Source organism: Gekko japonicus, unplaced genomic scaffold, assembly GCF_001447785.1.
Source record: "Gekko japonicus isolate JY-2015 unplaced genomic scaffold, Gekko_japonicus_V1.1 scaffold1784, whole genome shotgun sequence".
Taxonomy (NCBI): domain Eukaryota; kingdom Metazoa; phylum Chordata; class Lepidosauria; order Squamata; family Gekkonidae; genus Gekko; species Gekko japonicus.
This window is the reverse complement of record NW_015168101.1, coordinates 47638-70169: the sequence shown is the minus strand read 5'-3', so window position 1 is coordinate 70169 and position 22532 is coordinate 47638. Positions and strand designations below refer to the sequence as shown.

The 22532-nt window shown below is 42.8% G+C and overlaps 1 protein-coding gene across 1 annotated transcript in view; it reads right to left on the bottom strand.

Annotated features, from left to right (window-relative positions):
* The window catches only part of LOC107113457 (latent-transforming growth factor beta-binding protein 1-like), a gene marked incomplete at its 5' end in the record, with an annotated part of 230320 nt that overhangs the window by 160555 nt on the left and 47233 nt on the right, over positions 1–22532 (bottom strand). The window contains one exon of the mRNA XM_015414785.1: positions 2653–2775. Within this exon, the coding sequence (XP_015270271.1) occupies positions 2653–2775 (123 nt within the window). The remainder of the gene's footprint in view (positions 1–2652; positions 2776–22532) is intronic.

The window sequence follows — 22532 nt, the reverse complement described above, 5'->3', positions numbered from 1 at the left end:
CTGATGGTTTGAAAACTTCGACCTGGTTTCAAATAAATTAAACAATTATCTCCATATATTTCAGCCCTCTGTCCAAGATATTGTAGAAGTGAGCACTGGAAAAGAATGCAAACTGAACAAGGTTTTGGTCCTGACCTTCAAAGTCCTTAATCGTTTGGGACCAACGTATCTGTGGGACTGCCTCTCCCAGTTATGTCCCCCAAAGAGCTTTACACTTGGGAGATCAAAATCTGCTGGTGATCCCCGGCCCAAAAGACATCCGGCTGTCCTCCACTAGAGCCAGGGCCTTTTTGGCCCTTGCCCTGGCCTGGTGGAACTCTCTGCCTAAACACATCCGTGCCCTGTGGGACCTAGTTCAGTTCCGCAGGGCGTGTAAATCAGAAATGTTCCAACAGGCCTATGGTTGAGGAAGCAACGGTCTCTTATCATGGCCTTTGCCATGGCCTTTACCAAGCCCAATCTACGATCTGCCCGATGGAGGGAGTAGAATCTTATGTATGCCACTGACTATCTGGAGGATGTATAATTGATTTCATTTGCTATTAATTATCTATTATTTATTGTATTTTAACGTGTTGTATGTTCTATGATGATATTCACCACCCTGAGCTCTTTGGGGCATGGCATTTTTTTAACAACAACAACAATAATGCATGCTCAACCATACAACAACAGGAGAGAAAAAAATGGAGACAGATGAATCAAAACATTCATGGGTCCTCCAAAGTGTTAGTATAATGCGGACTGAAAACCTTATTTGACTGCTGTTGAAAACCAGATGGCAATTGTCTTACACTGTTGCCAATGGGCAATATACACTGAGAAAATGCCCTTAAATGGCCTAGAAGTACTATCTTCTTATTAGTCAAAATCTTGATATTGCTGCTGCTTTTACCATCAGCAATCCATTTTAGAGTCTTGTATTCTTTAGCATATAATAATTACATTTTTGGAAGGTTGGGCAACTTGATCTTATTTTCATTTTTGCTCAATGCCATTCTTATTTACAACTCTCTATCAAGAACAAACAATCTAATGAATCAGTGAGGCAGATTCTTTAGAGACTATTTTCCATCCCATGAAAAATTCTGATCATATTGGTCAGGACATGGGGGGAGAAGAGACTCCTGTTCCCCCATGCTGGTTTTCTGACCCCAAATGGCACCAGAGGGTTATTTGCCAATACACACCTCCAGCAGTGTTTTGGGGCAGGGGGGAAGGCAGGAGCCCCTTCAGGAGCCCCTTGTGGTGCTCTGAAACAGCTTTTCTGAACACTACAAGATTGAGGTGCATCCCTGAAGTTAACCCCAGGACACCACTGCATCTCCTTATGCCCTAATATGCTCCATGTGTCTGGTAGCTTTCAAATTTCTACACATTTCAGAAAATTCTGAGCTTTCTCTTTTTCATGTTTAATGGCAATAGTGGTCATGCTTCAAGCTTCAAGTGCACCAGTTCTGGCCTTTTGTAAATGGATGATTTGACCACAGTTACCCATTGTCTGATTACATCCAAACTGGACTACTGCAATTGTACTCTGCATGGATGTGTCTCTGAAGACAATTCGGCTGAGCCAAGTTGCAGCAATAATATTGCTGACCATCATAGACTGCTGGGAACAAATCTCACAAGTGCTGAAAGAACTACACTGGTTGCTGGCTTCTGGCCACAGTTCAAAGTGATGGTTATTACCCTTGATGCCCTGAACTGTCTGGAACCAGGCTACTTAAAGTACAAGTTACTCCTGTTATGAGCCTGCCTGTCAACTAAGATCTTCTGTGGAGGCCCTGCTTTGTGTCACCATCCCTCCCCCCCTTCAGAGATGACATGGGTAGCCATTAGAGATAGGGTCTTCTCCACAGCAGAAGCTAAACTGTGAAACTACTTCCATGCAGACAGACACCTGGTGCTTTGCTATTTTAATTTTGAAAATAGCACAACATAACTTCTTAGCTGATATAGGCAGTTCATTGATACCCCCCCTTGAGCTGTTTCACTGACAATTTAATTTTATTAACTTGTTGATTACCGACTGTCACTCATAGACAGTTGTTAGGGATATATTAGATCAAGTTTATGATGTCACTTTTCATTTAAAGTAATCAACAATTAAAATGCAGTCATAATCTGTTTTAATGATGATTAATTTAACCTTGAAGTTAGCCATCTCAAAAAAAAATTTTGTGAGCTATAAACTTTTAAAATAAACAAATACATTTAAAATGATGGTCAGCATGAGATGCACAACCAGAGAGTTACAACCTTCTAAGCCCATTGAGGTCTATGGATTTAGAAGGGCATAATTCTGCATAGAATCGCACTGCAAGAAGAGAAAATATTCATCTTGTTCAACCAGAAACAAGCTGAAGAAACATCACTGAACATTTGCCAATGCTGTATTAGGATATATGATGAAATAAATTTCTTTTTCTCATGTCTCATAGGAGCTACCCTTTTTGAATACTGTGTCACATAATCATGATGTAAAATTGTAGTTAAATCACAGAGACCACATTCAACACTGAATTTAAAATTCCCACAATTTGACAGAATGTAAGCCATTTTTTAATCACAATATACTTCAATCTCTTGCAAACTGCAAGGGAGGGGAGTTGAGCTGATAGTTAACTGATGGTTATTTTTTTTACTTACGGATGCATCTGGAAAGGGTGTGATCTGGCACAAATCCTGGTTTGCAGGTACACCTATAGCTGCCCATGGTATTCAAACACTCACCATTAGGGCACACCCCTTGCAGTTGACATTCATTAATGTCTGTAAAAGAACACAAAATAATGCCAGTTATGAGAAACTTTAATATATGCGGCCTTCCATTTTACCTGCCGTTAGTTATTAGGCAGGATTGTCTACAAGAATACATCCATTCTCAGGCTGTTTCCTATGTTGCTTGGCAGTCTCAAAACAAATGTAGGGGACCATCTAAGATGCATATCTTTTAAATGTACTGCTGTATCAGGTAAGATATTGACACAAGAACGAAGGATACACTATCATATACACAGGTAAAGGTTTAAAGAAAACCAGCATAAAAATATTGTGACACCATTGCAGGAATTAGAAGTATGTTAGTAACTCCATTTGGAGCAAGAAGAGGAGGGATGCTGAAATGGGACCTATCTTTTGTTTAATTAAAACATTTCTTGGAATCTCCTTTTTCTTCTGAGAAGCTATGATTCACCACAACCTAGCTCAGTTTGCACTATGATTTGGTGTTATGAGAATGAGCCTTGGTAATCCTTGGGCTCACGCGCTCCCTCTCTCCCTTGTGATGCTTTCTGGTTCACATCAAACCATAATTAGCCATTACATGTGAACCACAAACTATGATTTGTTTCTTGCCTACAAACCATCATTTCAAATGGATTAAACCATGGTTTGGAAACTGGTTTTGAAGAAGAAATAAACTATAGTTTGCAGATTAATTGAAGAAACAAACTATATTTTGTTGTGAACAAGAAAATCTTCAGTGTTGATGCATCAGCATGATTATGGGCCTTTTCAATAGTTGTTCTTCCTTGTTGGAATACCTTTGTCTGAATAAATGAAGACAATAACCTTGGCAATTTTCATTACATGTCCCAAAGCAGTATTGTTCAGGAGAATATTTCAGAGAAGTTAACAGTTTCTGTTAAGACATTTTTCTGAAAAGGGGTTTTTAAAACTCTGATTTATAAACACAGCATATTGCTATTGCTATTTAATTGAATATGATTTTAAATTTTGTTGTTGGGACTATACATACATTTGTTCAGTTCTTTTTATGTATGCTACCTTCAATCCCCCTTGTAGTGAGAAAAGCAGGATATAAATTTGTTTTACAAAATTTATACCCCGCCTTTTTACCCTTACAAGGGCCACCAAGGCAGCTAACAATTCAAAACATACATGCTAAAATACATTATAAAACCGTTAACCCCCCCTCAAACATACCTCATTAAAACAGCTTGAGTTAAAAATAGTTAAAGTACATACAAAAGAGTTAAAATACATACAGAACACAAAACATTGGTCAGGAAGGTGGGATCATTGAGGGAATGACAAATGAAACAAAAAAGACTTCACCTGCTGACAGAAGATGGTAACAGAAGGAGACAAATTAATCTCCCTGGGGAGTCTGTTCCAAAGCTTTGGTGCTATGACTAAGAAGGCCCTATCCTGGGTTGCCACATACCTAATCTCAGAAGGCTGGGGCACTCAAAGCAGGGCCTTCAAAAATGACCATAATGGCCAAGAAGGTTCATAATGGGTTAGGTCAGGGGTGTCAAACATGCGCCCCCGCGGGCCATATCCAGCCCATGTAGAGCTCAAATCTGGCCCCCAAGCAACTTCTTTCAGCTTCTTTTCCAGGGCTGCTGTTGCAGCTGCACTATAGCTTGCTTTTCCCCCAGCTCCCTCAGTGGCTTTTTGCTTCCTGCTTCCTTTTTCCTGTCTCTTGCCTCCCTCCCCCCTCACTCTCTCTTTCTCTCACACACGTGTGCACATACGCACACACACCACATACAAACAGAGCTCTGTAGGCTGCTTCCTGCAGGAGAGATATGGAGACAAGCCCCTCTCTCTCACTCACAGACACACACACAGCTTCTGCTTCCTTCTCCAGGGCGGCTGCTCCTCTTTTGGGGAGGAAAATAGGGGGAGTAAAGAGAGAGCGAGAGAACGAACAAGAACAAAGTTGTAGTCCCATGGCAGGTTTAAGACCAATGTTTTATTCCAGGTATAAGCTTTTGTGTGTAAGCACACTTCTTCAGAGAGAGGGAGGGAGGGAGGAGGGATTCTTCTTTTTTATTATAAATTTTTATTTAGTTTTAACACATTATAGAGCAGAGGGGTACAGGGGATGGGATAAGATATCACAGGGAATTCCATCAAGTTTATATAAAAGCTGTTACAAATTTTCCATCTTAATTCTTTGTTTCCAGATCTCTTTCGTTTCTATAATTACTAAAACTAGTAACACTTAATCAATTCGCCTTCTACTGTGATTCCTGAAAAAAGTCAGATTCTTTACAGTTCAAGTTAGAGTTTCTCTAAGTCTATAATAGTTGTATTCATTACTCCTGGTCTTTGAAGTTTCTTTATACCTAGTCATAGAATGGTATCCAATTGTCTCTCACATTTTGTTTGCTTTGGACTTTTAATAAGTCTGACAATATGTCAATTCCTGCTATTTCAATTTTTTTTTGTCAAAACTTCATTTTCCGTTAGTATCTCTGATTTCTTCCAGTACTTACCATAAAGAATCCTTGCTGCCATAACTATATGTATAATTAAGTGCTTAACCTTCTTATCTTTTACATCAGGCATAATATTAAGCAAAAACATTTCAGGTTTAAATGGTAACGATATCAAACATATTTTTTGTAACATTTCATGAACCCTTCTCCAATATAACATCACCTCTTTACACTTCCACCAAACATGAAAAAAGCTTCCCACCCGTTACATTTCCAGCATTTGTCAGACATTCCAGGGTACATTCCAGCTAATTTCTCTGGCGTTGTATGCCACCTAGAGAACATTTTATATAAATTATCTTTAAAAGCAACCAATTTAGTTATTTTAACATTTGTTTTCCATATCTGCAACCAATGATCAAGATCAATATTATAGCCAAAATTTTGGCCCTATTTTATCATACATTCTTTAATCACCTCATCCTCCATCTTTATCTGTAACAAATACACATAAAACTTCTTAATTAATTTATCATTTGTTTCATATAAAAGTGTATCAAACACTGATTGTTCTGCATCAAAACCCTGAGGTTTACCTTTAGCATATCTAGATTCTAACTGTACTCTTGTCCACCAATCCAAATATTTATCTTGTTCCTCTAATTCTTCTTTGGACTTCAACCTATCTTTCTTTCCTAATTAATCTTCATATCTAGCTACTATAGGTTGAATAAATGCTTCCATCCCATTTTGGGATCTTCACATATATTTTATGTCTGATTCTTTCCCATATTAACAGCAGTGCTTTCCTCACCAAATGACTTTTAAAATATTTGTGATTGTCCGCTTTTTGATACCAAAGATAGGTATGCCATCCCAGCTTTAAATCTTGTCCCTACAATTTTAGAAGTCTAGTATTTTCCGTTCTTATCCATTCTTTAATCCATGTCAATGCACAGGCTTTATAATATGTTCCCCAGTCTGGAAGACCAAAGCCTGCATTCTGTTTAAAGTCCTATAGTGCCTTCAATTTTATTCTCGGTTTCTTCCCTTGCCATATATATTTCACTGTTATTTTGTTCAGTTCCTGGAAGTATGATTGCTTCTGTAAAATTGGGATAGTTTGAAAAAGAAAAATAAGCCTAGGAAGGATATTCATTTTAGTTGCAGCTATTCTTCCCATAAATGATAACTGAAAGTTGTTCCATTTATCTACATTTTTTTGGATTTCTTTAAATAGTTTCATATAATTATCTTCCATCAAAGAGCTACATTTAATTGTCAAGGCAATACCTAAGTATTTTACTCCTTGCTCTGATTGAAATGCTGCTCAAACAGCTCTTTTATCATAGGTTGTGTTATATTCTTTGCAATAATCTTTGTCTTTTGTCTGTTCGCCATCTCACCAAAATTCCATTAAGTTCTTCATCAAACTGTCTATAGAAGTGGTGGGATCTTCTAAAATAAAAGCTAAATTGTCTGCAAAGGCCTGTACTTTATATTCTTCTCCACGTATTGTTGTTCCTCTAATACTTTTATCTTTTCTAATCATGTGGCCTTCGTGGACCTCAAGGTGGCCTTTGACTCTATTTCTAGGGGAAGGCTTTGGGCCAAATTGGCTGAAATGGGTATTGATAGAAGGCTATTGCTTCTATTAATTAAACTCCACGAAAATAATGACATCCAAATAAGGCTCACACAAGATGGGAAACTATCGAAAAGTATTCCAGTACAAAAAGGAGTCAGACAAGGTTGCCTTTTGGCTCCCTTCTTATTTAACATCTATGTTAACTCCTTAATCACATGCCTTCATTCAACTGATACCTCATTCTCAGGTAGCAGAAAGGTTCCAATCTTAATGTATACTGACGATATTTTGTAAAAACTGGCACTTATCCATTCACATATTATACAGATGTACATTTATTACCATTCAATGATTACTCCCTTACATGTTTTAAAAATATAATACAGGTGCCCTCTTACTTATGAAAAAAGCAAAAATGCAGCTTATCTGTGCCCTTTGTCCTATTTAGGATTTGATCCCTTTTCAGTCCTGAGGACTGAATCTGAAGATCTTCCATATAGAAGTTAATTAACTGCAAAGGAGCAGAACCCCAGGAATAGAGAGGAAATGGTTCTGCCCTTCTTTCCCTCATATACCTACACTTTTTAACTCATAAGAATGCATTTTTAGGTGCAATTCTATGTGCTGTAGGAGCACAAGCCAAGGATCCCCCAAGCTCATTTAGAGTAACAACTACTAAACTATACCTTAGACTATTCAAAATGCTGCCTCTGCATTTTCACTAATCCTTCCAGGATTCCTGTAAAGTAGGTTAGTATTAGCAGGGCTCTAGTCGGGGGGGAGCTCTCAGGTACGGAGCTCCGGAAGAGAACCTCTAGGGGGCGGGGCGGTCACGTGGTGAAGCCCCGCCCCCTTCTTTACCCCGCCCTCTGCTTCGATCCTCATTCCGTTTGGGAATGAGGATGAAGCAGGAGGGTAAGTAGCCGGGCCTTCTGACACACTTCCGGTGATGTCAGGGGGTGTGGCCTTCTGTCACTTCCGGTGATGGCAGGGGGCGTGGCATATGCAAATAAGTTATGCTAATGAGTTATGCTAATGAGCTCCGGCAGCTCTTTTTCTACAACAAGACCCCTGAGTATTAGTATCCAATTACCAGTGAGATTTTAATCGGTGACTTTGTGGCTCACAGCCCAGCTCCTTAACCACCTCTACAGTAGCTTTTTAAAACATCAGTGCTAAAGAGATTAGTTTTGAATGTTCATGAATGTTTCTTCATTCACTATAGTTACAATAGACATAACAGAGATATACAAAATGCTTTTCAACCATTTACTCTGAACTATTTATTTCCAAGGCTGGCAAATCCTTCTTCTTCTTCTGGTTTGCATTATACTTATATTTAACTGATAACTGGTTCCAAAGAATCAGCTTGAGAGATAGTAGAAAGAAATGCATCAAATGCTTGGCACAGCAGCTGGGGGGGGGGGGCTGAGAAGAAATTGATTCAAAAGTACTTTCAAGGACAGCTATTTCCTAAAGTAGGAAGTGATACAACAGAATGGGTGGCCTCCAAAAAACCAACACATGAAATTCCAAGAAAAACATCCTAACATAGCTAGATATATATCATTTGAATCAGCAACACAGGGAGCAATGATCAGGGTTTATGACATAAGGGAGCAAAAATACCAAAACCTGAACATCTTTACTAGGTAACTGTATTAACCTGAAGGAACCTGTCACCTTGAGATCCTTCAATGGTGATCTCTGTGGCCTGCTTCAAATTCTCATCTGGGTATTAGATCCTTTTCCAGTGCAGAAAATGACTATATGACCCAAATTGCACAAATCTTCCTCCTCATAAAATGTAGGGGGGGGGAGACCCTGCAATTTGTACATATGAAGTGCTCACTCCACAAATTACATTGAAAGAACACAGGTGTATTCCTTACAGAAACAGTACCTTTTTCCAACTACGCATCTGAATGAGGCCAATGTCTCAAGAACTGTGACAGGGAATAGCATCACTCTGAGGGACTACATGGTATGAGGTGGAATACAATCCCTGCAGAATTATGAGAACACTGAAAACTACACTATCTACAACAGACTTTGGGAAGCACGCAGGGTCCAAGATTCTGAACTCCCAAAGGAAAGGGCTGGTAGAATGATAACAACACCGACAAAGATGTGTATTTGTGCCTCAGACTGGAGGCAGGAGCCAGGCAAGCACAACTAAACTCCTTACATAACGGATATTGGCTTCCAGAAGATGTGGACAAGATTACATCTGACAACATTCTGAAATCATCCACCCTATCCACAACACTGCCCTTAGCATCAAATGATAATTTTATTGGCAATAAGGTTGAATAGCATCTGGTTAGCTTCTCATTACAAAACTTCATCTTCTGTATGCACTGCTCTTTGATTGTAATAAGTAATTCATTAATTCATTTCCCCCAGATACTTATCTGCTGCTTGACTTGAGGATGGTGTCTTCTCAGTGTGGAGGGGACAGCCCTAACCTCCTTGGAAGATGGGTGGGGTAAAAATGTACTAGGTAGGTAAGTAAATAGAATGACAGCATAATTTAGCAAGATTTTGGTTACTTATCAGGAGTGATTTCTGGTAGGCTTATGATAAAGCCAGTATATTGATATCAAGTCCTGTAACCTATAATTCTATCTGAAGACCCAGTATGAAACGTCCACAAATTAGTAACAACCCTCAAATGCCTTCCTGGACAGGAATAAAAAAATGAACATTTTAAGAATTATTGTTGCTGCAGCATTCTGAGCCAAAGGTCTTGCAAGTTTCCCATCCAGTGCATACTAATTCATCCTGTGGTTAGCGGCCACCTACCCAACACATATCCGGCCACCCGCAGTCTTGTACAGCTGTGTAAATTATACCAAAATCAACCTGTTAAGGCAGCTGGAAATGGAATCTGGATCAAGATGAAGAATGCATTAAAACAGTTCAATGGCTTTAGAACCTTTTCAGTAGCTTTATGCCATCTTTATCAAGCAAAACCACAAAATAAATTAACTTATTGAAAGCAGACTGAAAGTGTGGGACATTGGAAAAAATACATAATTTTGACTAGTGCCACATTATAACAGTTGCAAAGGATGGTGCAACTACAGGGCTAGTACAAAGACAGTGCTGTAAGTGGGGAATATTCTCCTAAAAAGGACTCCATATACTAATGTTACTGTGCTTTCTTTCTTCCAATAATTTGTTAGAGGGCTGGTTCCTTTTGAAGGTGAGTACTGTAGTTTTATGATGTTATGTTTGATTCACAAATCTGCAAGCTGAGCATAGTTGGAATTTTACAGGGCTGCAGATCTATTACCCTGTTAGGTCCCTTGAGAGAAATCCTGCTTCAATAAATTCATAGCAGCGGTCCAATCTGCATTGGTCTTTCTGGCTGTTGTGCTGCCGATACTCTTCCACCAGGCTTTCAATCACGGAGCTGCCCCCAACAACTGCAGGACAGAGAGCTATGTTCCCTGGAGCTTTATAACATCCCTGGAGCCATATAACACTGTTATAATGGACTACGAAAATCGACTGCCATCATTAACAGCAATATGAATCACTAGCACTTCACCCAAAGAGTGATTAACACATGGAATTCACTGCCACAGGAGGTGGCGGCGGCTACAAGCATGGACAGCTTCAAGAGGGAACTGGATAAACATATGGAACAAAGGTCCATCAGTGGCAATTAGCCACAAGGTATAGATAGGAACTCACAGGCTGGGGCAGGAGATGCACTGTATTCTTGGTGCTTGGGGGGCAACAGTGGGAGGGCTTCTAGTGTCCTGGCCCCACTGCTGGACCTCCTGATGGCGCCTGGTATTTTTGGCCACTGTGTGACAGAGTGTTGGACTAGATGGGCCATTGGCCTGATCCAACATTGGCTTCTCTTATGTTCTTATATTGTTAAATTGGTTGTTTAATTGTTTTAACTGTTTAATGTATTGAGTATTTTATGTAAACTGCCCTGAGCCGGCTATGGCTGGGAGGGCGGGATATAAGTACAATTAAATAAATAAATACATTGTTTCACTAATTTCTGTCTGCATCTCATCTCACATGGGAGATGTTTCGTCTCAGCATCGGCTGTCTGCATCATTTTATTGCCCTCTGGTGGTGACTCTGAGGTCACTACAGCATCTCACCGCGTTATCTGGATTTAGTTTTAAGACGGTCCAATTGCTCTTCCTCACTCTTGAGCCGCTGTCAGCTCTGCCATGGTGAGCTCTGATGCAGAAGGCTAGCTTTTATGTGGAGCCAAAATGGGAGGCAAAGGGGAACCATATACAACGGCGCCACAGCAGACCGAGACTGTATTACACAGCAGATGCAGATTCAGCCAATGTTCCTTAATAGTATCTGCTGTTAATTCTAGTGATTCTTTAAGGACATCTGTGGCCTTCCAAGAACAACTTGCCACAGTGTTGGCTGGGCAGTCAGAGGATGCCCACTTGTGAGCAAGTGGCAATCAGCAGCCGTTCCCCAAGAGAGTCTCAGGCCAAACAATATCTGCCGGCAATGCGGAGCAAAAGGTTGCTGGAAGCAGAATTGTTCAAACAAAGGAAAGATGCACCAGGGGAACTAAAAGTTGCTGATGGAAAAAGGCCCCGTATCAGAAACTATGAGAATGGCTCTGGTGAAGAGCAGGTCAGGAACCTATTAGAATGAGAATTCTTTCAAGTTGACCTGAAAGGCTCAATACCAGAAACACCAACTGGGACTCAGTGTTTACTGGTAGTGTATGATAGCTTTTCAAAGTATGCATGAAATAAGCACTTAAAATAATTTTTAAAACCTGAGATAGTTACAGATGCACTCAGGAAACATCGTGTTGCAGTTCGACCCACCAAACTGCATTTGCAGTGATCAAGGGAAAGAGTTTGAAAAACAATTACTGCATGAATTGTGCCAACACCTGCATATGACCCTGGTAAAGAAAGGCAAGTATTGCCTGCCCTGCTTGTAATGGGGGCATGGAAAGGGTGAACTGCACAATTGGTTCCATGCTTAGTGTCCTGGTGAGTGAAGAGCAAAAGGACTGGGATTTAAAGGTTCCATAATTCCATAACCTTTAACACTAGCAGACATTTGTGAGATACTAGAAGGAACTTTTCGAACTGACAGCTTACTGAATTTATGCCTTTTTAAAATTATCCATGCTTGATTTAATTATGCTTTCTTTTAACCAACATTCAATATTAGTGTTTTTTGGCTGATCTCTGCTTTAAGGAATGCTAGGCTGAAGGCATTAATGAGTGGGTAAGTGTGTCTGGGGGCGACTGTGCCCACTTGAAGACCATGAAAAGACAAGCAGATGTGTGTGTTCCATTGTTATCAGTGAATCCCAAGTTTTAGGGAACCCAAAGGGACATTTTGTGCATGAATGCCTCCTCACCTCAGCCCTTCTACAGTGATATTTTGGCTACCTCTGACCAAGATACTGAAGATGACCCAGGATCAGGTCCCACTAAGTATTCAGAATCAGCCAACTGCAACCTTCTGATAAGACAGAAAGGAATATTTTCCAGGCTGTCCCAAACATAAGGCCATTCTCCCAAGCTGTGGCACCAGGGATCTTGCTGATCCCCACTTCAATCCTAGAAAGGAGTAGGTCACAAACCATATGGGTCCTAAGACACAAAGCAGTATAAAGTCCAGTGAAGGGCAGGATTCTCCAATTCAAATATTATCAGCTGCATCTAAACCTGGCCTAGGTATCTATGGAGTTGAGCCTGTGTGTGAGCGGAATACAACAAGGTGCTTTTGGATTTCCTTGGTGCGAGCTTAATAAACTTTACTTCTACCTTTCTCTGTTTCCCTCGCTCACCTCTGGGGGAAAATCCTGCTGGCTCAGGGTAGATTTTGGCAAAGATCTGATCACCTTTTAAGCTCTTTTGTACTAGGTCTGGTCTCTTTTTAGCCCTAACACATTCAACATTCTGGTAATTCTGTCCTTATATATAATCCTGCTTTCACGTGGCAAAGTTCTATGCGCGCCAAAATCAGTTGGCTGCGTGAACTGCCACTCGGAAGCTCTCCCTAGCCACTGGCTATGTTGGGTTACTCACGCCCACAAAAGTGGTGCCCAGCGTCTCAGCCTCAGTGTGGTGGGAGGTGACGGCGGAAGGTGAGGAGGCCGAGGCCGACCATGCTGGGGTCTGATGGAGGGCAGCAGGCGGCCAAGAGTGGCCTTGGGGCTCCAAGGGGACCAGCCTGCAGCTCTTTCCCGCCAAGCCCTAGAGGAGGAAGCCGCCTCAGTCCCCTTCCTCACAGACTTCCTCACTCAGCGGGTGAGGCTTGGCCAGGAGGCACTGGCAGCAGCAGGTTGCTCGGGCCGCAGGGCCGAGAAGTACTCGCTCACTTGCCTGGCCTTCCCTCAGCGGAAGAGCCAGAGCCACGGCCGCCACTCCTTCCCCATCTTCACACCGCTGCTGCTGGGGATGGGCTCGAAGGGGAACGGTTGGCCTTCTGGCCCCTGCTGTGTTAATAGCCCGCCGGTCCTGGGTGAAGATTACCCATCCCTGAGGGAGGGCAGCAGCCAGCTGAGAGCTACCTCGGGGCTCCAAGGGGACCGGCCCACAGTGCTTTCCCGGCAAGCCCTAGATGAGGAAGCCACCTCGGTCCCCTTCCTTAAAGACTTCCTCACTCAGCACGTGAGGCCGGGCGAGGAGAAGGCGGCGGCTTGCTCAGGCCGCAGGGCCGACAAGGACTCGCTCACTCGCCTGGCCTTCCCTCAGCAGAAGAGCCAGACCTGCAACTGCCACTCCCTCCCAGCTTTGCGCCGCTGCTGCTGGAAATGGGATCAAGGGGAAACAGTCGGCATCCCGGGGTGCCGCTGGGTTAATAGCCCGCCGGTCCTGGGTGATGACTATCCGTCCCTGAGGGAGGGCAGCAGGTGGCAGAGAGCAGCCTCAGGCCACATACTGGTTTTTTCCATGGTGAATTGTGAAAGCCTTCGACAACGTATTGTCATTTTCTACTTATTATATGATAAAAAGTATAAAACTTGGGAACTTGAAAAAAATAAATTCAAGCAATTTTTTTCATGGTGATGAGAACAGTAGCAAACTCTTGAGTACTTTTCATAATTTTTAATGCCATAATTACATTATCACTAGATGTACACAAATATGCAAAATGCTTGATCTTTTTTGTTTGAATTCAATTTAAAATAGAATTTTTTTTTAAAAGAGTAGGATTTGTGCTACATTTGCAACTGTTTTTGTGAAGTATTAAGCAATGAAGTTATGTTTAAATTAGTTTCCCTGGAAATTGAATTTAAATGTGGTCAGTTGTTTGCACTGGAACTGGAAAATACTTTTCTATTCAGAATGGGATGGCATAATGCAAGAACTACGTTCCAAGTCCCTTCGCTCGAATTTGGGCACACAGGAAATCAAGTCAGGCAAGAACCACACCCTAGTAACTATAGCTTCAGTCAACACACACAAAATAAATTATGTGCATGCGATTACAGAAAATTAAATTTTCAGTAGACTACATCCAGTCACAAAATCACATGCGATTGGACATTGATTACAGTGCCTACTACTTCGATTTGCTATGTCTTTAAAAACAAGCTATTGCTATATATTATAAATGGCTTGTTTTAAATGTTTCAAAGTCATCATACGTTTCAATCTCAACTGCAGCTTTGTTTTGTTTTTAAGAGATTTACACTTTGGATTTTATTGTATTATGAGCAGTGTCAGGGACTTTGGAGGATCAATAAGCTGTCCTATTAACAGTTATCAGACACTGTTAAATAAACAAAATATTGCAAGAGTGCTACTGTTTTAAGCATGTTTTTATTTTAAGTTAAAAAACCCTTTGTCTTTGTGTCCTTTATAAAGTTTATATCTCCGCTACCTGGCATTACAGTTTATGACACACATGGCCAGGCAAAACAAGGTCTCATTTATGTCAGTTCCAGCCCTCATAACAAATGAGTTCGACACCCCTGGTTTAAGGTATTGGCTATCACATACAAAGCACTTTGTGGTCTTGGTCCCTCATATCTACAGGACCACTTCTACCCCTATGCTCCACCACAGCAGCCTTGCTCACTTGAGCAGGGCCTTCTGCACAAGCCAACCTGCAAATGGGTAAAATCAACAGCTGCCCATACACGTATTTTCTCCCTTGGGGCCCCTATCTTACAGAATGGCCTGTCTGAGGTGACCAGGAAGGCTCCCAGTTTCCTGGCTTTCTGCATATTATGCAAAACTGAATTACTCAAGAGGGCTTTTCTACACAGTTAACAGGACTATACTGTAGAAAATGGTTTACACAGTTATTGAATAAATTATAAGGGACTGTGGTACATACTACTGTGTACGGTGTACTGTAAATAGGATCCTACGATGTAATTTTTGTAGTGGTTAATGCATCACGTTAATACTTATCCATTAATACAATAAAAACATCAAAACAAATTTAGATTATATACAAGTATCAGTATCAGCCCTGACCTGGACAGCTAGGGCTGCCATTCTGCCGAAGGGGACAGAGGTTTGTCCGCTTTCGAGCCCCCAGATCTGCTGGCCCCAATCCGGAACCTTGCCCCCAAAGCACCCTGTCTATGCTAATGTGTTCGGCACAGTGACGTCACCCGGAGGTGATGTCGTCACGCAGGGTACATTGTGGGGGGGATGCTCTATCACTCGAGAAAAAATCTCTATGTTTACCGTGGAGTTTTTCCTTGAATGATAGAGTGTCCCCTGCGATGTGCCCTGTGTGATGATGTCACTTCTGGGTGATATCACTGTGGCATGCGCACTTTGCATGTGTGCTGAAGAGGACCAGGAATAGGACCGGGACACACACACACACACACCTGCTGGCAGCCAGGTAAGACCTGGCAGCTCAGGCTAGCCTGATCTTGTCAGATCCCAGAAGCTAAACAGGGTCAACCCTGGCTAATATTTGGATGGGAGACCTCCAAAGAATATCAAGGTCATGACATGGAGGAAGGCAATGGCAAACCACCTCTGAAGTCTCCTGCCTTGAAAACCCTATGGGGGTCGCCATAAGTCAGCTGTGACTTGATGGTGTGTGTGCGTGCGCACACACACAGAAATCAGTACTGAGACCAGTACTATTTTTTTATTTGTTCATTAATGATTTTGAATTGGGGGGAGGTTTAACAGGGCTTATAAGAAAGATATTTGGAGAATAAATGGACATTCTATAGAGCAAGTAAAAACATATAAGTATTTAGGGGTTACCTTCAACTATAATGGCAGCTCCTCAGCCCATATAACTTCTACAATCTGTTCTGCTGAGAGAAATGTTAATGCTATTATCAGATTTTTTAGGAAGGAGGGCCAAGGTGTAATTTTAGCGGCTCTGAAATTATTTGACGCAAAGGTCTTAACCCAACTCACATATGGTATGCAAGTAACTACATTAAGTGATAATAATTTTAAGGATCTGGAAAAAGTTCAATCTAAATTTATTAGAGCATTATTTAATGCGCCTAAATGCACAGCAAATGTAGTTCTTAGGCAGGAGATTGGGGTGACAAAAATAGAAACGAAAATCTGGATTGCTTCAATTTTGTATTGGTTAAGAACGCACTTGAAGCCTACAGGCCTAATTCCATCTTTTTTAGCTGCCAATCCATATCCTGAATGGTCCTCCAAAATATTAGGCAAGCTTGGATCAATCGGGCTTCATCCTGCAAGTCTTTTGGAGCTTGGATTGACAAAAGCTAAATCTATAGTAACCCAACGCCTAATAGATATAGAGGTCCAGACGGAAGAAGCGCTCTTACCCTTAAGATATAAAGCCTTAAAATCCTGGACAGGTTTTGCCCCCGCTCCATATCTTTCTAACATCATATATGACAGCTATAGATGGGTTTTTTCTAGAGCACGTTTTGATGCCCTGCCATCTAACTTGTTACAAGGAAGGTTTCGGCGCTGGCCTAGTTCCCAAAGATGTTGCCCGTGTACAAATCTTGAAATAGAGTCGGTCTCACATATATTGTTACATTGTAACTTTTATGCTATGGAAAGACAGCTGTTAATTTTTCTATTGTTGTCCAAATTCAAACCCTTGGATGTTCAGTTGAAAATTGCGGAACTGAGGATTTTAACTTTTTTGCTGGAAGACCGGATAGAGAGGATATCTTTAGCTGTGGCAAAATTTTGCTTTCTGGCCCTTAAAAAGAGGAAGCTTATACCCTAGTTAGTGATCTGATGACAAATTAGCGTTGTATTGGTGTGTTTCAATGATATATTGTATTGTTCCTGTATTCGTTTAAAGGTTTTATATATATTCGTTATATGTATTTACTAGCTACTTATGTATTTATTGTGTATTTTATTATTATTCTTGGAATCGTTCTATTGGCTGGTCGCTTGACCGTATTAATAAACTTGACTGACTGAATTGGGGGGAGGCAGTATAGTGGCCAAGTATGTGGATAACACCAAATAATTCAGAAAGGTGAAAGTGTAAGGAGATGCACCATGAGGGAAAAAAAATACTAACTTTAAATGTATGCTGATGGGGTCTGAGCCATTGTTCCCTCTAAACTGAGTTAGTGTGAGCTAGCTCACAGTTTTTTAGCTTCTGGCTCACACATTTTTGTCTTGGCTCAGGAAAGATGGCTCCAGAGCAAACTAATGTATGCAGTAGCCAAATCGCTCACTCACAACTTTAATGCCAGTAGCTCACAAAGTAGAATTTTTGCTCACAAGACTCCAGAGCTTAGAAGGAACATTGGTCTGAACTAGCCAAGACTGAGAGGATAAGAGATCTCGGGCTTGTAGTAGATAGCTCAATGAAAATGTCAACTCAGTCTGGCAGTGGCAAAAAAGGAAAACTCCATGTTAGAAAAGGGACTGAATTAATTGTTGTCGCTCTTTATGCTTTGTATCACAATGTCTAAAATGAAGTTATTCATGCTCACTATATTATATGTATAACATCTTCAACTTCAATAAAAATTTTGAATTAAAAGAAAGAAAGAAAAGGGACTGAATTAAAATAGCCCATATCATAATGATAGAGGAGGCAGTATCGGGGCAGCCCTTGGCCTCTATGCCCTGTTTGCAGGCCCTCAACCGGCCACTCTGTGAAATAGGGTGCTGGGCTACTGGTCTGACCTTCTTGGGTGTGATTTTTTTTTACTAAAATGTGGAAGAGAAGCACCAAGTGGTGGCTGTAGGTCACAATCCAGCCAGCCGGAAGTAAATAAAACCAGGCCAAAAGTGACAAGTGGCACCACAGCAGGCAGGACAGTTACCTCCAGACTTGGTTAGAGATCTGTAACAGACCTGCACAGCTGAGAAGTAGGCCTCAGCAGGAGCTGCCAGGCTGACAGAGCGGGCAACTGCAACTGTCTTGGGAGGAAGCCTCTATATCAAAGGGAACCCAGAATGGCTTCCTGAGATAATACAGAAGAAATCTGTTAGCAGTCAGACCCCTCCTCTAAAAAAATATTGTCTCAAAAATCATACTGCAAGACACTGTGTGGCCTAATATGGAACAAAATGGATGCCAGCCAGGTAAGAGCCTGGAAAAGCGTAACTATAGGGCAATGGGTCTCCCAGAACCTACTGACTCACACATGGACTAATCCTATGAATGTTGCTTCCTCTGCTAACACTTACCTTAATCAAGTGACAATTAATCAATGCTCAATTCTATTCACCCAGCCCATTAGGTCTTCCCTTCTGGTACTTACAGGGTCATCAAGATTCTCCCAAATCATTGTCCATCCTCGGACAATCCATCAAGATATTGTTTTGGGATCACGTCACCTCAGCCTGAGGGCCCCTACAATTGTGGCACCCTGCTCTATAGTAGTGTGTTCCTGGATCTATACTCAATCCACTGGATCTCCTCTCCTCTCCATGAAATACTGGTCGTTTTACTGTTGCTGCCTGCATGGCCCTTTCCCTCAGAGACTGGTAATTATAGCCCTCCCCTGATATTGCTTTTCCCCCTTTCCACCCTGCCTTTCCTTAGCTTGTTCTCTCTGTGTGTTTACTCTGTGTGTGTTTTTTTCTCTTTTTAATGAAAACTTTTCTATTTGAACATCTGGCTGATTTATTTTGAGTGTTCTCTTAAGGGAAAAATCCCCATAAACATAGGTGGAGAATCCCAGTTACCCCCCTCTCACTTTGTCTCCTTTAAGCTAATTCCACAATGAATTAGGAGACCACCTCTTTGGGTAACAGATTCATCAAGGGCAGGATCAGACCAATAGCCCATCTAGTTCAGCATCCTGTCTCACACAGTGGCCAACCAGTTCCTCTGGACAGCCAACAACAGGGTACAGAGACCAGGGGTCATTTCATAGAAAAAGAGGTGCAGGAGCTCATTAGCGTAACTCATTACCATATTTGCATATGCCGCACCCCTGACCTCACCGGAAGTGTCTCAGAAGGCAACATCCACTGCTCAGCCTCCACCCCAAAAATCTCCAGGTATTTTCCAACTTAGAACTGGCAAGCCTACCTGGAGAAAAACTGCTTCAAAAGCACAAAAGCATAAATGTTTGAAAAATCCCTCCCCAAATCTCCTGAATCAAGATATAAATTCTTAGGTGCTTGAGCAGAGCAACCTCCCCTCTCAGCTGCACCCCACATGTCAGGGCAATGACTATGTTCCCTTATCAGCATGTGAAGAGGGGATCTTTTAATTTGCAAACTTAATATTTTCCTAAATATTTAAGAATTCTCAAGAAACAATTTAACCCGTTTTTTCAGAATATCTAAGCACCTAGTTCGTGAATAGTAAGCCCACCAATATTCAGTCTCTCAAGGAGGAAATGGTTCTTCCCTTTTCCTCCATCCTTTTGAGCTATCAAGCAAAACGGACACAGGTGGACCAGATTTCCTGATTATAAGCATGTTTGCTCAGAGTTAAGCTCCACTTGACGCAGTGGTACTTCTTGATGAGAAGACTGAAGCACTCTTGGTTAGTACTTGGGAGGGAGACCACTGCAGAAGTCCAGGGTCACTACACAAAGGCAGGCAATGCCAAGGAAGAATGCACAAAGGAAGAATTTAACGTTTTCCAACTGAAATAGAAAGCTTAGATCCAGGAAAGAAAGATTACCTCAATCCCCACAGTATTATGAAGGACACTAACTAAAAGGACATGCTCCATCCATGCTCCAAGGACATGCTCTTAACTTCCCTGTTTCTTGCCTCTCAATCACATTGCCTCATCCAGTCAGAACATTTCAGTCCTCTCTCTGTCATTCTGTTAATCAATCACTCCATTCTGCATACTTTCCCCCCTCCCAGTCTATACTCTTACCTTTTAAACCATCTATCAAGAACTATGTACACAATTTCAACATTTATGGCATTTTCTACTAATCTTACATGCATTGAGATTCTCTGACCAATGCTAACCTTCATTAATTCCCGGGGAGGTGGCAACATGATTACAGAGAATTCCTGCTTGCCTTTCTCTTCAGCCCCATGCATGCTGTGCAGGCAAGCACATGCTCACAGTTCATGGTCAAAGAGAGAGGAAGAGAATATGGTAGAGGAGAGAGATTGGCCTGGATCTGTGTATGGAAGGATGAGGGGGCGGCACTTTCTTCCCCAGGGTTGTCACCTTTTCCCTAGCAGGGATCCTGTGCTTTTAGCAGCTGCAGGATCTAAGGTAGTACATCAGGAACTCCATGGCATCAAAGGCAATGAAGCAAGTTATTGTTATGGTAATTAGTACAAAGAACTAAATACTACACTGGTGATCTACATAACACCACCTACATGATTTGATCTTTCCTCCCTCCCCCAGGCTTGGGCCTGATACACAAGGAATCCTGCAGACTCAGACTAAAGGTCTTGTATCTTGCAAACAGGACGCCCCTAAGAAAGCAACAAGCAAAAAATGAATGCAATGGCTTCCCCTGCTATTACACCCACCAACTGGTATTCTCAAGTATACTGCATCTGCACATGGAAGTTCCATTTAGCCATCACTAAATAGTTGCTGCTCAAACATGTGATCTAGCCTCCCATTTAAAAATAACTGTCTGAGGTGCTTGACTGGCAGTGGTCATTTCCACATGCAAGGTATCATGGCTGAAAAAGCAACTAAGGCGTGGTTGACATAGATGTGTGAACACAGCCTCATTCAGCTTTCCGAAGGCAGCAAAGATAGTAACAGCCCCTCTTCTGAGCAGCATCCCAGCCTGCAACGAGCTCCCCTTAAGCTGTAGGGAAGTTCCCTTCCTCCCTTTCCTGCACACAACTCTGGAAATTTCAGGCTGCAGCTGATGGGAAAAGGAAACTCAGATTAAGCCTGAAAGCTTAGTTCGGGGAACTGGAACGGCCACTCCCATCCTTCTCTGGCTACAGAACACATACCTGTTTAGGGCTCGAAGGCTGAGTGGGTCCGTGCTGCCCTGGCCTGCCTCCCCTCCGGCAAAGCCCCCCCCCAATGCTGCTGAGACCTCAGCCACTGAGCCCAATGGAGCAGCGCAGGGGGGCATGTGTGTGCAAAGGGGGGTGGTACTAGGGAGGTGGCGCCTGCCCCCCCCCTTCGCGGAGACCCAGCAGCAGCTCGTCGAGCACTATGTAGATGTGGGAGAAATTGAGGCAGACCGTCTGCTCATTGAGCATGCCGCACCCACAGTAGTCACGCAGGAGGGTCACCAGCCTGGCGGGCGGGCAAGGGAGAAGGCAGCGGGGTCAGCACGACGGCCCCCAGGCACTGTGAGTGGAACTGTTGATCTAGCCTTGCGTACCTACAGCGTTGTGATCTGTCCTGGAAAGGGGAGGGTGGGAATGTCTCCCACTCAGACAGATGTGCACGCACACAGACACACTCCCATGCCTTGAAGACCCGACGGGGTCGCCATAAGTCAGCTGTGACTTGATGGCCCACCACCAAAACTGCAAATAACAATGAAAAGGGGGGGGATCCATACAAATGCCCCCCAGAGACGGTGCTGTCTTCTACCAATGCAGTGTGGTCTTTCCAGAAACATAGCCTAACATCACAAAGGCAAACACACATACATACTAATGCGCACATGCAAGCCTACACATCAGTGATTAGAAGTGGGGCACAGAAATAAGAATGACAAGAAGCCAGAAAAAAGGTGTGGGGGGGAGATGCAGGGCAGGCAGGCAAGAGGGGAGGCGGGGGGGGTGACACTTCTCTTAATAGCGAGGCAGGGTGGATTGTGCCGCTCCACTGGGGGAAAAAAACCCTGTCAGGAAGAGGAGATTGACAAGGGCACCATGCTTATAGGGCTTGGAGAGGCAGGAGGCCCAAGCAGGAGGGAGGGGCAACAGGCAAGCCAGTGTAGTGTCCTCTGGGGAGCACAGGGAGAGCAAAGCAGTGAGCCGAGGAGGGCTGGCGAGGCAAGCCCCACGCTGCTGCCCACTCCCCTTGCGCGACTCACATCGTGCTGCAAGCTTGAACGCGGGGTGGCAGCAAGACCTCGGCAGGGCTTGGCGAGGACACGGGGGGGGCGCTGGGTGGGGGCAGGCGGCAGCATGTGTGGCGAAAGGCTGCAGGTGCCTTAGTTCGCACGGAGCCCAGCTGTGGCGTCCGGTCTCATGGAGCGAACAGCGGCGTGATCTCTCCATTCTATTCTATGGGGCAATAGAATAGAATGGAGACACTGTGCCGCCACTGCCGCGTGACACCAGAGAGAAGGGGTTTAAACTTTAAACCCCTTCTCTCTTCGCTTCTCCCCCCAGCCCACCTTGGCAGGCCGGCTGGGGAAGGGGAGGTTTTTGAAGATAACCCCCCCCCATTTTTGCTTCCCCAGCCGGCCT